At 38.5% G+C, this 15,320-nt stretch overlaps 1 protein-coding gene across 2 annotated transcripts; it reads left to right on the forward strand.

Moving 5' to 3' along the window:
• The first annotated feature begins 157 nt into the window (after positions 1–157).
• On the forward strand, positions 158–15,054 carry LOC137071571 (asialoglycoprotein receptor 2-like). 2 transcript variants are annotated; one of them, XM_067439686.1, is made up of 9 exons: positions 158–253; positions 827–904; positions 4,032–4,118; positions 5,590–5,688; positions 6,230–6,319; positions 6,440–6,502; positions 10,945–11,102; positions 11,184–11,293; positions 14,061–15,054. In XM_067439686.1, the coding sequence occupies exons 2-9, from the start codon at positions 868–870 to the stop codon at positions 14,221–14,223; spliced, it is 807 nt and encodes a 268-aa protein (XP_067295787.1). In that variant the 5' UTR covers positions 158–253; positions 827–867; the 3' UTR covers positions 14,224–15,054. The 2 variants fall into 2 exon arrangements, with proteins under 2 accessions (XP_067295787.1, XP_067295786.1); XM_067439685.1 differs by lacking the exons at positions 158–253; positions 827–904 and adding an exon at positions 1,184–1,755.
• Positions 15,055–15,320: the final 266 nt, after the last annotated feature.

The raw sequence follows: 15,320 nt of genomic DNA on the forward strand, positions 1-15,320 counted from the left end.
CCAGAAAAAGAGGCTCTCAAATCAATGACGCAATAGAAGAGAGAAACGCCGCCTCTACAGATAAATGTGTACGCCTGCTTCTGTAGCCCCGCCCACCGACTCGTGCAGCTAAATGAGGAATAAACACGCCGAAGATAACAAGATAATCGTTTGTAGACAAGACACAGGTTGAGCTGGATTTGCAGACATATTGAGATTAAAACACAATGCTGTGACTTCTATATTGGATCCGACAGGAATGGTGCAACACTTAGTGAGTAAAACATGTTTTTATATGTGATTGATCGTATTGATTATGTGTACGTGTCTAACAGAACATACCTGAGCACGCTGTCACAGGCTGGAGAATCCTTTATTTTATGGTTCATTGCGATTCGGGATCAGAAGAGTGTTTGATCGTGGTTGTATCTCTCTATTAGTGTTACTCAATCTTAGCGCTGCATTCAAAACTATCGATCACAATATTCTTTTGAATAGACTCAAATTATGTTGGCATAAATCGGTTTGTTGGTTTAAATCGTACTTATCTGACCGTTATCAGTTTGTAGCAGTAAATGAAGAGATGTCACACCGATCTTAAGTTCATTATGGAGTACCGCAAGGCTCAGTGCTAGGACCGTTGCTTTTCACCCTGTACATGCTAACCTTGGGAGATATCATTAGGAAGCATGGCGTTAGTTTTCATTGTTATACTGACGATTCTCAGCTCTGTATTTTTTCATGCCCTGACGAAACTTACCAATTCACAAGGTTAATGGAATGCAGAGCTGATATAAAAAATTGGATGCATATTGTTTAATAATACAATTGTTTGTCTTTTTTAAAGGCACTAACAATTCAATATTGTGTGTGTTATGAACGTGTTTCATGATCGTGACATTTGAAGACTGGATGTGTAACGAAGGTCAGTGAACGGTTGAATCACACTATTTGACGAACATGTTTGACGAACAAGCCTTTGGCTGTACTTCTGAGAGTATTTGAATGTTTATTTCATTATTCTCTTCTAACTCTGTGAATAAGGCCAAAAACTTTTCTGCTGTGATTGACAGTCATCCCACAAAGGCAGAGTTAATCTTGACATCATTCTTCAACCATTGAAAGAAATCACATTTCACAATATTAGATGCATTAAGCTGAGAGCCACTCATCAGTTTAAAGAGAGATTTGATTAATATTTCATGTGCCAGTATTAAAAGCAAAATACAGGACAGACTCAAACCTTATGCACCTGGAGCATCTTATTGGTTCTGTTCATTTTGCCCAGCAACTCCATATTCATTAATCCTTAGAACCAGTTACAGATCAAGTTGTACGTATGAATTACTCTCGTTTCCCTAATTCAGTTTATTTTTACATGTTTAAAAAGTACAAACTCAGCACAAATGCAGTATTTCGTTCACTCAGCTAAATAAATTTAGCTAAAGTACAGTTTTAAATGAAAGAAAGAAAGTCCCTACATCCTTCAGAAAGCATTGACATATACAAGAGTCATGAATTCACAGAACAAATGATGAATTTATACATGGTCTTAAAGTTTATTATAAACAGGATACATAGAATACCAAATATCAGTTCCTCAAAATGTGGAAGGGAATTTTTTTTTTTTAGAACATGAATTTTATTGGAGGCGTTATTTTGAATTTCAACTATAAGAAGCAAGTGAAGTAATTTGCTCCCATTTTATGAAAATGGATTCTGAAGACTACACTAAAATGGAGATGGAATGTGAACCACAGAAGTCATCCCGGAGAGGTTTGGAAGATTTATAATTTACTCTGAGAAACTTTCTTAAAGCATTAAACTAACTTGGCTTTTACAGTGTGAGTGAAATGGAAATTGTTATGTCCTGTAACATTTATTTCAATGTGTTGACAGACCTTTTCATTTCCAAAGCAACTTTTATAATTACCCATACGGAAATGTAATATATGTCTATATATGAAATATCAATATATGCGATATATGTGATATATAAAGTAAAAACAAATATGAAACATTTTAGAAATTGGAACAATTTCATATATTGACATATAAATGTATCCCATATATTATATATGTTAATGTATGTATAATACATATTTTGACATATAGGTCTCATATATGAAATACCCTAATATGCTCATATAGAGTAAAAACATAAATGCACATATATGCATCAGATATTCCATATATTGACATATATCTTTAGTCCACATATTATATATGTTTAAATTATATATGTGACAAATCATTATCACTGTCAAATGTCGTAGAGTCGTAGAGTCTTAAAATCTATACTATGTATAAATCAAATGACATTTAAAATATAAAATATTTATAATGTTACTTATTGTCAGGTGAGGCAAGAGATGAAGGACTCAAGGGTGCAAAGGTTAATGGGCTTTTTATTAGACTTCAAAAATAAACAATCGAAACAATCAAACCCCTTCATGCTTGTAACTGGCTCACCTTAGTTTTTTATACAATAAGAAATCCTCAAAAAAACGGGAATTCAAACTAACTGTAAGATTCTCAATGAGGGAGTGAAAATAAATTGTATCTATTTAACCACTGAATGAGATAACATAGTAACAATTAGCACATGGAAATCCAAGACAGCATTGTGAATATCAAAGCTCAACAATATAAGTAAACAAATAAACAGTAAATCAATTCCAAACCCAAAATACTAGTGATACACAAACAAAAAACAGTACCAAACAATTCAAAATGCCGTAGAGGGAAAAGGATATACAGTCTGCAATGCAAGTTTCTTATATGAGTGTTGTAGAATTCCCAGTCCCAGCAGGCAATGAAGATATACAATCCTAAATCCTAGATTAGGCACTGGCACAATCCAACACGGGTCAGAAGTAGGTATCAGTGCACTCAAGCCCCATAACAGAGTCCTCTGCGAGCTTCTCTGCAAACTTCCAAACACTATGAATTAACATTTTTATGGGTTCATAAAAATGTGCATTTGAACAAGATTGTAAAGCATTAGAATGTACAATTCACTTAACTCTCAAACACAATGTGATTCCAGGCATTTTCACCCATGCTCCACTGCCATGCCTCTCCTCTATGCTACTCGTAACCTTAAAACCACTTTCTCCATTTGTTGCCCTCTAGAGGACAGGATGAAAAATGTCACCCATGTACCAGAGTAACCGTTACATGCTACACAGAACAAAACATGAAAGTACACGCCATGGCTAATGATGAGCACAAGCCGCATGCTAAACAAACAACCCTAAACACATGGACAAAAGAGTGTATACTGCCCAAGCAAAACTAGATGCTCACACGAGACCAAGCGAATGCTCAAACTGTACTCAGAAAAACACACATGGAGCTTTTAATGTCGGAAGCCTGAACCAAAACCAAATTATGAAATGCCAGGATTCAAACACCACTATATAAACCCATATAAAATCCTATACAAGCATACTGAATGTTTGCATATATTATGTTTAAATAAACTTACATATATAAATTCGACATATATTGTTTACATAAATGGCATTAACATACAGTACCTTATAAAAAATCATCATATAAATAATTTTAATATATGTATATATAATAATTATTCTATGGGTATTTCATACATGGTATAAACCTATATCTTCATATATCGTGAGAATGTATATATGCGCTAATAATGTATTGCCTTATATGAAACATATATGACATCACTACTCGGATATAGGGACATATATGTACATATATTACATTTCCGTATGGGTAATTCTGAGAATGTTTCTTCCTCAGGGATAGTTTGTAGAGACTGGATAACATCTCAGAGTTTTAATCAGCAAACTTAAACAATTAATCATGTTCATTCTAATTATGGTTATTAATATTTTGGACTGCTCATACTCAATCTTCTAAGTATAAACGTGGGCATTTTCTGGTGCCATTTTGCCACATACATGAATGTTGTCAAAACGTGAGGACAGGCAAAAATTAAAATTAAAATTTTATTACATTTCAACATGGTGTTGATATTAATAGAAATGAATCAATGATTTTGTCTGTTTCTGCAGGTCGTCCATGTAGCAGACAAACTGGCGTCTTTGTGCTTCTAGGAACCGTTTGCATGATTATTTTCATCATCACAACATCTGTCATCTGTGAGTGTATTGCTACTAAACAAGTCTGAATTGAGTCTTCCTATTGATGGCCAGGCCTCATTAATTGTTAAAAATCATAAATTGTTAAACTCACACTGTTAAAAATCTGGGTGTAATATTTGACTCGTCACTTACATTTCAAGCTCATATAAGTTAAATGACCAAGACTGCATTCTACCACCTCCGTAACATCGCCCGTCTGCGACCTGTTCTCCGTATACTAAAGATAAAGATACATCGCCCGCCTGCGACCTGCTCTCCGTATACTCTGTATACTCTAATCAATGCTTTCATAACCTCACGTCTCGACTAATTTACTGCGTATTGGGTTTCCCGCTAAAACAATCGCTAGACTTCGCTTTGCTCTATAATCTACATTGGCTACCTGTTTCTGTCCGCATTTAATATAAAATTATACTGTTAACTTTTAGATGTCTGCATGGACTTGTTCCCCATTATTTTTTGAACTTCTGCACTATATTATCCTCCTCCACGAAGGCTACTCTCCGGTCATCTGTCTCTAGACTACTCATTGTATACCTCGTTTCCATCTTTCTACTATGGGTGGTCATCACGTTCTCATAAAATGCGTATCTATAGCACGTATTGTATTTATTGTGCGATTTATACACCAAAATTAGTTTTTACGTGCATATGATACGCATTGTCCCCCCATTGGGGAGGTTAAGTGGTGTAGGGTACGTACATATAAAACATGATGAAGTGCTTTATCATATGCACTCGAAAACAAACTCATTTTCGTGTATAAATCTCACGATAAATACAATACGTGCTATAGATACGCATGTAGATCATTCAGTGCTGTGAAGACTCTGTGAAGGTTTCCTTCCTCTTTCTCTGCGAGATGCTGCTACTATATCCTCCTTCAAATCTCAACTAAAAACATATCTTTTCTTACAGTATTTCCAACCATCCTCTTGCCTAGTTTTTTTAAATTTATTTTTTCTGTATATTTGTATGTCTATGTTCTACGTTGTTCTTCCTTGATACAATGTATGTATTTTCTTCTGCAGCGACCTTGAGCTTGGGAAAGGCGCTTTATAAATTAAACTTATTATTAAACTTATTATTATTATAACTAGAATAATTTCATTTTGCAGTGGTATGACTGCAATGGCTTTGTTTTTTTAGTCTGACAGATAAAATGTACTAAACTGCTAATTGTGATATGAACTGAACTGCTTTGCTCTTATCTGAATAAAATTAGCATATGAATATCAAAACATATTTGCAGAGAAGCTGGAGAAGTGAGTTTGTTTGCGTGTCTGTCTGTTTATTTCGGTTCAAATTTTCACATCAAGAAATTTCTCAATGGTAAAGAGTTGGATGAACAGCCACACTTCTGATCTGACCTCTGATAAATCAGATTTTCAGATCACAGGTGAGAACTTCATCTTCATCACAGATCAGTTTTGGTAATGGACTTTTACTTAATAATTGTTTTTGACAGGTAATGACCTGGAAAAGAAGGTTTCTGAGCTGCAGAATTTGGTGTCCAGTCTGAGCTCATCTTTGAACACGTCTGGATCAAGTAACCCAATGACCAATGGTTAGTGTCTTGTCTTTGCCTTAACTCTGATTTTTTTATTTTGTAAGAGATTTTGAGTTAAATTTTTTTTACAAAGTTCTTTACACTGAAACACAAGGAATGTGATCTTTTGATAAAGAATTCATCATTATCTATTGTTCACAACTCTTCAAATGTCCTCCATAAAATCTTGCATCTGATTTGGCATCTTTCATTTTAGCATGAAGTGCAGAAGTGTAAATCTTGACATAACACAGTGATTCACGATCATCAACGCTAGCCATCATGTAAACACAATAAAGTGCTTACTGCTGTCTTATTGAAATGTGAGCATTTTTAAGTAAGGGAGGAAATATATAATCGCAAATTTAGACTCTTTCTTGAGTCTCTTCAGACTCTTGCGTTGTCTAGTTATTGGTTTGCATGTAGAAACATTGATAACATTATTTCTATAAGCTGATTTTTGTAATTCATCAGCATACTGGTGTACATGCTCATTTAAGTACATAAAAAGCATTGATTATTTACTCATTATTTGTCCCTCTCACTCTATATCCATAAGAATTGCAAGAAAAGTTGTCAAATATTGAGACCTTGATGACCAATCTTGGCTCGTCACACTCCAACCTGGAGGAAAAACTACAAAAGCTGGGTGAGCGCTGGATGTACATTCAGCTTTGAATCCTCAACTTTAAAACAACATATCAACTGTTTGAATATGTGTATTTATTGCCCCAAATGATCAACCTTTCTCTATTTTTCCCTCCTATAGCGGACAGTTTGATGTCATCTGTGGTTTCTCTACGGCCTTATTCACGCACACAACACATCTCAAGTAAAATGATATTAATTAAAATAAACACAAATACTAATTTAAATGTTAATATTTAATTTAAATATCTTTAAAGGGTAACTAAAGCCTAACTCCACCCACTGGCAATATTTGAAAAATGTTCGAAAAGTGGGCAGAGCCCAGCGGAAACCGAGGCAAGAAGTCCTCGCTGCAGCCTGTAGCACGATGACGTAGGCTATTGGATCAGATTCAACCAAGAGTGTGATCTAGCACTCGGAAAGCGTTCCACCCATAGGGGCGGCCATTGCTAACCAAGCCATCACCTGCTGTTAGCATCCCATTGACTCCCATTCATTTTTGAGTCACTTTGACAGTGAATAACTTTACATCTGAGAGGTTTAAAGACTCCATTTGTCCATTGTTTATTTCTAAAGAAACACTACAATGCATAAAAGGCTCCATTACCTTGTATCTTACACTATCGCCCCCTAGAAGCTGTTTTTGTAAAAATAGGCTAACGATTACATCATAACCAACGCGACTCTGTCGCACAGTTGAGAAATTACCGTATAGACAGGAGGAGATAGTCAGAAACAATCTTTACTGTCTATGAGGCAGTTGGGGGGACGTGGAGACATAAAGTCTGATAAAGTCAAGGGAGAAGAATGGGGAGAAGCCCATAGTGAGCCAAAAGCAACGGGAGAAAATATTTAAACAACGTGATTCAGCTTTCACTTTCCACAACTACTAGAAGACCTACAGCTGTCAGACAGGAGGCTCACGTCACATCTACGTCCTCAAGCTCAGTCTGAGCCTGCGCAGGACGCTCAGCCATCAGGAAGTGAGTGCTTCTAGTTGACTTCATTTTTCGCTGTTGAAGTCTATGGGAATGCTGTGTCCATTTCTTTTACTGTCTATGGATCCAACACGTACTGGATGCGCATGTGCGGTGGTTTCATTCACAATTCGATGACCTCATATACGCATAAGAGTTTGAATGACTCGCAAAGATGGAGAGACACAAGTAGCTTTGCAACAGAGCAGGCATCATCAAAAGTAGAGGACTTTTCTCCCCCGCCTTCACCTGAAGTGGAGGAGGGTGAAATGTCTGTAGACCATAGACTGTAAAAAAATATGGATGTAGTGTCCGTGACGTCACCCATAGGATTCCGATAAGCCGTTCTGAAGCTTAAAGTGTGGCCGAGCTGGGCGTTGCCATCTTGAGAGTGACTCATCGCGTGTCACTCCCGGATAACAGAAAATGGGTAAAAAGACGGGATGTGTGCGGAGCTTAGGTGATGCAATGACTATAGACGGCGGATAAGTCACTATCCACCTGTCACTCAAAGTAACCAAGCCCTTAGTTATACCGAACTTTAAAGGGTTGCTTCAGCGATTAGCATATGGCTTTGTATCAGTAGAAACCCTGGAGTATATTCAAATGATTGTGCTTCCTCCCTCATATCCCTCTGACACAAGAGATTAATGCATTTTATTTCTGGAAAAATGTTTGGCCAAAGGCTAAAGACTACAGCCAGCAGAGGGAGCCATTTCCGCATGTTTTGAACCCGCACATGGGGGATGGAGATCACACTCACCGCTCAGCTCAGCTAGAGGCACTCATTTAAACGGAGCTATGGTGCGCAATGTAAGTCTTTTAACTTCTCAAATTAATTTCTATGAAAGTTAAGCTTGCAAAGGCATGAACTGAAACACGCCAGACTGAACTCGCGTTGTGAATGTAAGCCGCGAGTGTAGTCGCGATTACCTCAGCTCTCATCACAAGACCTCATCAGCTCATTTATCTCACTCCTGCAGTTAGTGCTGTGATACTCGCGCGGCGACTCACTCATTATATTGAACAGACACGTTCAGTTTTTAATTGTAGTGTCTTCTCCAACTCAGTCACAGTAATCCAGTAGCGGTGGCTTTGGGAATGGCCTCACAGGGCAGCGAAGCATTCTGGGAATTGTAGTCTTTCATCCCCATGAGACAAAAATACATTTTCTGTCTTTTCTCAGTCTAGAAGGCACCAAATTCAAAAATATCACATTTCTACTACAGTGATGACCCAGTTTAAATACAGATTCATCTTCCTAGCGCTGAAAGAACTCCTTTAAGGCTTTATATAACGTAAACGAATGAGTTATAAAAAAATTCACCCCCCTCACAGTTGTCATGAAGGTCCAAATTAGCCGTATAGGCCAAAACCACAATTTGTACCGGCTGTAAACATGTTTTTTTCTGCTGTAAAGTTTGGAATTTTAACATGGGGCTCAATAAGATTATGTTCCCTTCTGGAGCCTGTAGTGGCCAGTTTAGGAATTGCAGTTTACATTACTTCCGTATTGGCTTCAAGAGAGATCGCGGGAGGTTGCCGCATGCTGTAGACACACTCCTAGCGAAGCAGCAGCGCAAGAGAGAATGAGACCAATAACTAATCTATGAACACTGACCAATCAACAAAAGATCAAATACATGCAATGTATTTATTCAAACTAACTGAATAAATAAGCAGTGCAGGACCAATAAGTTCAAACCTATTAGCCTATAATAAACAGATTTCCTCAAATAAAAGTTATACTATATACGCCAGCACATGGTATAGTTGTTTGTTACCATGGCAACCACATGCCTGTCAGGGTTTGTCTGAAAGTGTCTGAAGTATGAAAATTATCTGTAGACATGATGGGCGGCAAAAATATGATAAGAAAAGCTTAACGTGTACTTACAACTGCATTATTTATCCGTATTTTCTTCATTAGAATGTTGAAAGCAAGTGTTAAGTGTAAGTTTCATTGATAATGTTTCTAATTCATGTAGCATGAGCGCTCATACTGGAGTGAAGCTTTTCTCATCTAGCTTGACAAGCCAGACCCACATCAAGATATTTGGTCTGGAAACTCACCATTGACAGCTCAATCCGAGGGGCCGAATAATCCGAATAAACGGTTGTCTTTCCAACTCCCTCTGCACGGCGTGCACGCAATTGGATGGCACTACAACCAACCAGAGCAACGAAGGTGAAGCAGAGCTAGTTGACAGATTAAACATTCACCGTATCCGGTCGGCAAAACTCTGTCTTCCAGAGTCACGGTCAAAGCTGATTCGAAAGACAGCAGCCGTTTGCCAGTTTCTGTGTTAACTAGAAGCACACAAGTAAAACTCGGCCGTCATTATGTTAAGCACCGCCCACCGACTCTATACACGATGTGATTGGCCCGGCCAGAGTTTGGTTTTTACAGCTCAGAAGGGTATTGAGAGTTGCTTGATGTCACTCGCGGCAGATTAGATTTGCTGCCACTAGGGTGCATCTAGATTTCAAAGGCTAGTTCTCATCATGTGATCACGGGAAAACATTTCTTAGGGCGTGGTGAGCTCGTGCCGGGGGGTGGTTAGTGAGCTTTTGAAAGTACCATCATATATCACGATATCAAACAATGCCGAGTAGGAAAATTCGACTGGAGTAGCCACCGTTCAACCTTAAGAGGGTAGCACCTAAGATGTTTTTACCTTTACACCATATAATATAGAATTAAAACATTTTATACTCAAATGTCAAAACATTTACTCGAATCAATAAAGAGCATTAATAAAGCCCCAGTGTTGCAGATCATTAACTAAAAAAAGTTGGTTTAGGTTTAGTTACCCTTTAATATGTTCTACAGAATTAAGCTTTTTTTACCTATAGACGAGTTTCCTGAGTGAAATAGGCGGGCCGCCATTATCCTTCCACTCTGCCAACGACTTCCGGTTGTGTCTGCCAAGAACTTCCGGTTAGCGAGTTAGCGTCTCTTACTGTCTTTGGTTAGCGTGCAGAAAAAAAAAACGATTAATGGTGTTACACGCCGACACGGCTCCGGGACATATTGTGCTGTTCGCGGTTGCAACAACTCGTGGCGATTGCTGAATGTTTGGTCGGAAGGAGTATGTGCTCAGGGTGAGGACCTGCTAATGATTCTAATAATAATACAACTAATATAATTATATATTAGTTATTTTATACTAAATACAATAATTTTTTTTATAATAAAAAACAACTACTCTGGGGATTCCATGGATGTAACGAACACATTTTCTGGCTAGCCAATAAGATTTTGTAAAAGATTTTTCTTGTTAGATAACATTTGTAAATTTGTAATTAAATTCAACATAAACCAGTTACGTGGAACATGTTGACATAAAGAAATTTAAGTAAATCCAACGTATCTTTTTTTGAGTGCAGAGAAAAGTCCTGCCCAAATATGGTTTATGGGGGAGGTTTACCAAAATTAAAATTATATCAAATTCAGTAACTGTTTAATTAGTCACATCCTATCACATATTTTTTTTTACTTTGATGTTTTGATTAAATGTGTTGAATAACTAAGTAAAAAATAATGTATGTCTTTTGTGCAACACCATTATGCAGTCTCTCTCTCTCTCTCTCTCTCTCTCTCTCTCTCTCTCTCTCTCTCTCTCTCTCTCTCTCTCTCTCTCTCTAGGTTCAGGCTCAGGCTGTACTGTATCTGATTGGATCCCATTCAGCAAAAGCTGTTACCTGTTCTCTCATGATACACTGAACTGGACCCAAGCAAAAGATTTCTGTGAAAAGCAGGGCGCGCTACTCTTAAAAATAGAAGATGGCTCTGAGGAGGAGTGGGTGCGTAATATACATACACAAGAACCCTTTTCCTATCTTCCATTCTTTCTTTCAGAGATTAGCTTTTATCTCTCTTCCTAGGACTTTGTTACCAGTTTTGCCGATTCAGAACACTACTGGGTCGGTCTAACGGACAAGGACACAGGGAAGTGGAGATATGCGGATGACACTCCTTACACCATTAATAAAGCGTGAGTTGAATATATAGATATCTATATATCTGGTTCCCTGTATAAGTAGAGTCTTGCTAATGAGAACTTGCATTCATGACTGACAACATCCAAGTCAGGTATGGTTGCATATACACTAAACAAAATTATAATTACACTTTTGTTTTTGCCCCCATTTTTCATGCGCTGAACTCAAAGATCTAAGACTTTTTCTATGCACACAACAGGCCTATGTCTCTCAAATGTTGTTCACAAATCTGTGTTAGTGAGCACTTCTCCTTTGCCGAGATAATCCATCCACTTCACAGGTGTGGCATAACAAGATGTTGATTAGACAGCAGGAATATTGCACAGGTGTGCCTTAGGCTGGCCACAATAAAAGGCCACTCTAAAATGTGCAGTTTTACTGTATTGGGGGGGTTTCCTCTGACCGAAAACCAGTCAGTATCTGGTGTGACCACCGTTTACCATTTGTACTGACACACAAACAATGTAAGTGAATGAGATCAAATGTTGAACGCCATGGGTCAGCCATCAAAAATAGAACTGGACTAGATCCAAAAAGCAACAGTATGAACAGAAAGGGGTCTGAGACCACATACCTACTAAAGTGGACCAGAAACGGGATCAGAGTCCTCTTTCAGGACCAGGGGCAGTGTGAACATGAAGAGAACGGGGTCCTTTGTCACTTGGTTCACCTCTTGGTCCACATACAGGAGTCTGATTTTGATTCTTTAATACCCCTTTTCCACCAGAATGAACCGGGTGCTAGTTCGGAGCCAGTGCTAGTGTCAGTTCTAAGTTGGTTCGACTTGAGAGCCTTCTAAGAACCGTTTTCTTTTCCACATGCTAAGAGCCACAACAGAGCCAGGTCTTACGTCATACCAGAGTCCTGCACGGGTCCATCCCAGACCCGTTAATATTTGCACGTTACCCGATCCGTGCCCGCAAGAAATCACACACGCTAAAATCATTCCAATTAAAATGCTTTATTTTTTTTTTATATTGCACTTCTCTCAACATCAACAGCATCATGAATGGGCTAAAGAAACAGGCTAAAGTGCCTTTATAGACTCGTTGTCAACAATTTTATATACTTCACTCACCAACTTTACTTTTACTTCATCCATAGCTTATCCTGCAACGCTCGCTCCATCTGGGCTACGAGTGGCATCAACAAAAGTCACAGTGGTGGTGATGTGATGGATCATATGGCATATCGTTGTTGCGTGTATGTGTAATGGTAAATTGGACATAGAAATTGTAATACAGTATGTTTGGGGGGGAAGAAGGACGACCGGATCGTTTTGATCGTTTTTCGAGAACCGGGGAACATTTAAAAGACTTAACCAAACAAAGCGAAAGTAACGCGGCCCCTCACGGACATCTGCCACGCACACACATAATAAAACAAACACAACTCAACGTAAAATCCAGGTCTGGTGATCTCTCGTCCTTATATGCCGCCGAGCTCCCTCGTGAGAGGATTTGAGACCGGTGTGGCTCACAGGTGACACTCATTCGCCATCACGCCCCGGTCTCGCTTGCTCCTCCGCCTCGCCACAGCACAGAAAAATATTGCACATATTTTTCATCCGCACTTCTACCCGCTCGCACGGAATTAATTATCTGCCCGCACCCCGCCCGTGTATTTTATAATTTATGTCACAATCCACCTGTTTTAGCCACTTTTATGCCCGCGGGTACCCGACCCGTTGCAGGACTCTACTGCTAGCGAGGCAGCGGGAAACACACACACACACACACACACACACACACACACAATTTCCAGGCGTGTTCTATCTAATGCATTGACGCTGCGCAGACCAACCCACATATGATCCAAATACTGTGCGAGCGATTCAAAAGCATAAGGGGTCTTTGGCGCTCGCTCTACTTTGATGTCATACGCAATCAGTCTGCACAGCGCGCGCCGATGCATCTCGAACAAGCCTTCCCTCAGTGGCTCATGGCTTAATGATCCTACATCAGCATTAAAACGCCGCAAATCCAACGCATTTGTGCAGCTCTCCATGATTTGTATAGACGGAGATTACAATCCAGCAGCTGTTAGCTTGATTAGCTGCTATTGAAAAAATGGCGGTCACAGGTTTGTGTTCATCTTGTTGATCACGGTAACGCCGCCCCCAGCCGGTGACGCAAGCAGTTCTTACTTCTAGCCCAGCAATGTTTTGGTGTTACTTAAGAACCACTTTTCCTGGCTCAGAGCTGGTGCTTTGGCTGTGGAAACACAAAGAACCGATTTGAAACTAGGCTCTGGCTCCGATTTAGCACCAGCACTGCCTTGGTGGAAAAGGGGTATAAAAGAGGACCCAAGTGTGAAAACATCCTAAAATGTGCAGTTTTACTTTACTGGGGGTCCGGAGAGTCCGAAAACCAGTCAGTATCTGGTGTGATCACCATTTGCCTCATGCAGTGCAATCTGCACTGAGCATCTACACCCATGTGAAAACTCCCATTATATTAAAAAACAGCTCTCCTCACTTTGCAATGAATCTCTTATTTACATTGCTTTGTTGATAATAAAATTATCCGTGAGCGTGCAGAGCTCTAAAGTGTGCAGTGAATGAAAACTCCTGTGATCTGAGTGACGCTGAGCTGATTCTGACTGACTTAAACACCTCTGATTGGCCATTGTGTTAACACGCTCAACAGATATGTCTCTGACTGGCAGAAATGCATTTTTTAATCTTCAGTCCCGACTTGGTAACAAGGGACTGGTACTTTTGACAATCCTAGTAACAGACTTTAGATTTTATTTTTGCAGACACTGGAAAACTGGACAACCAGATGATTGGACCGAACACGGCTTGGGAGAGAAAGGAGAAGAGGGAGAGGACTGTGGGGAAATTACATATGAAGGGCTGCTTAATGACATCCACTGCTCTTCCAAATTGAAGTACATATGTGAAAAAGGAATGCAGGACTAAAAATAGCTTCAGCAAAGTGTGGTGTATTGAGTGTATTGAGTTTTTGGGTTGCACCAATGAGAGTTAAAATAAGCACAGTCATAAATCTGGAAATATAGTTATTAGTATCAATGTAATATATACAGTAATAATGGCAGCATAAAGTATGATTAAAAAAAATAGAAAATGAGATCTGCCATGACGGAGATGGCAGAGTGACTTTCTCTGGGAAGTGCGGCAACAATCAGCCACATATTTAAATTGTAGGTGCACTTTATTTTATTTAAACCTCCTCATCTGTAAATGTAAAGTTAATCCCTAATTGAGTTTACAGTTATTGAGCAACAGGATAAAAGTTATTCTATCTTAAATATAAATTAAACCCAGGCTCAAAGTGATGGTTTTATATGTAAACCTGCTTATTTTTAATCACGGTTTAAAGTTTGGTGCAACAGAATTATTAGATAAACCTTGATTTGTGTGTGGTGGTAATTGTCTATAAGTTGTCTGTCTTTGTTTGTGTAAAATGCAAATTGAATGCTGAGTTTATCAATGTTGTGCTGTAGTTATTAATGACTACATTAATATATCATTCTACCAAATTAACCCTTCTCGCTTCAATGTTCAGCAGTCAACAAATTCACACTGATAATCTGATAAAATAACGCCCTGTCGTGAAGATGGATCTGAATGATGTCCTCAATATTGTGATTTAAATAATTATTTTAAAATACTTCAAAATGTGTCATTATTTTACATGATTATAGTGTGATGTTTATTGTTGGACAAAAGCAGCAAGATTTACTGGTTATTGCTGCTTTGAAACAAACTGGACTTGTAAAAAGCGCTTTATAAATAAAGGTTACTTGACTTGATTAAGATGAGGTTCACTTTTCAGTTTATATATTAACGATTTACCATCTGTGTGTAAGAACTGTGACACTTTAATGTATGCAGACGATAGTTATTTTGGCCTATGGAAAATCTACAGAGGAAGTTGCCTCAAAATTAACAGAGGCTATGTCATTGCTCTCCTTGTGGCTTGAAAAATCCTGTCTGCAGTTGAACATTTCTAAAACAGTTTCCATATATATTTCGAAAAATAATTCTGTTATAAA

Source organism: Pseudorasbora parva, chromosome 3 (assembly GCF_024679245.1).
Source record: "Pseudorasbora parva isolate DD20220531a chromosome 3, ASM2467924v1, whole genome shotgun sequence".
In the NCBI taxonomy this organism is placed as follows: domain Eukaryota; kingdom Metazoa; phylum Chordata; class Actinopteri; order Cypriniformes; family Gobionidae; genus Pseudorasbora; species Pseudorasbora parva.

Excerpts from the sequence above, each read along its gene's own strand:
- LOC137071571 (XM_067439685.1), top strand. The coding sequence starts at position 1,686 with ATGAAAATGGATTCTGAAGACTACACTAAAATGGAGATGGAATGTGAA. Across the intron at positions 5,689-6,229 it reads AAGTAACCCAATGACCAATG|AATTGCAAGAAAAGTTGTCA; the intron begins GTTAGTGTCTTG and ends TATATCCATAAG. Across the intron at positions 11,103-11,183 it reads ATGGCTCTGAGGAGGAGTGG|GACTTTGTTACCAGTTTTGC; the intron begins GTGCGTAATATA and ends CTCTCTTCCTAG.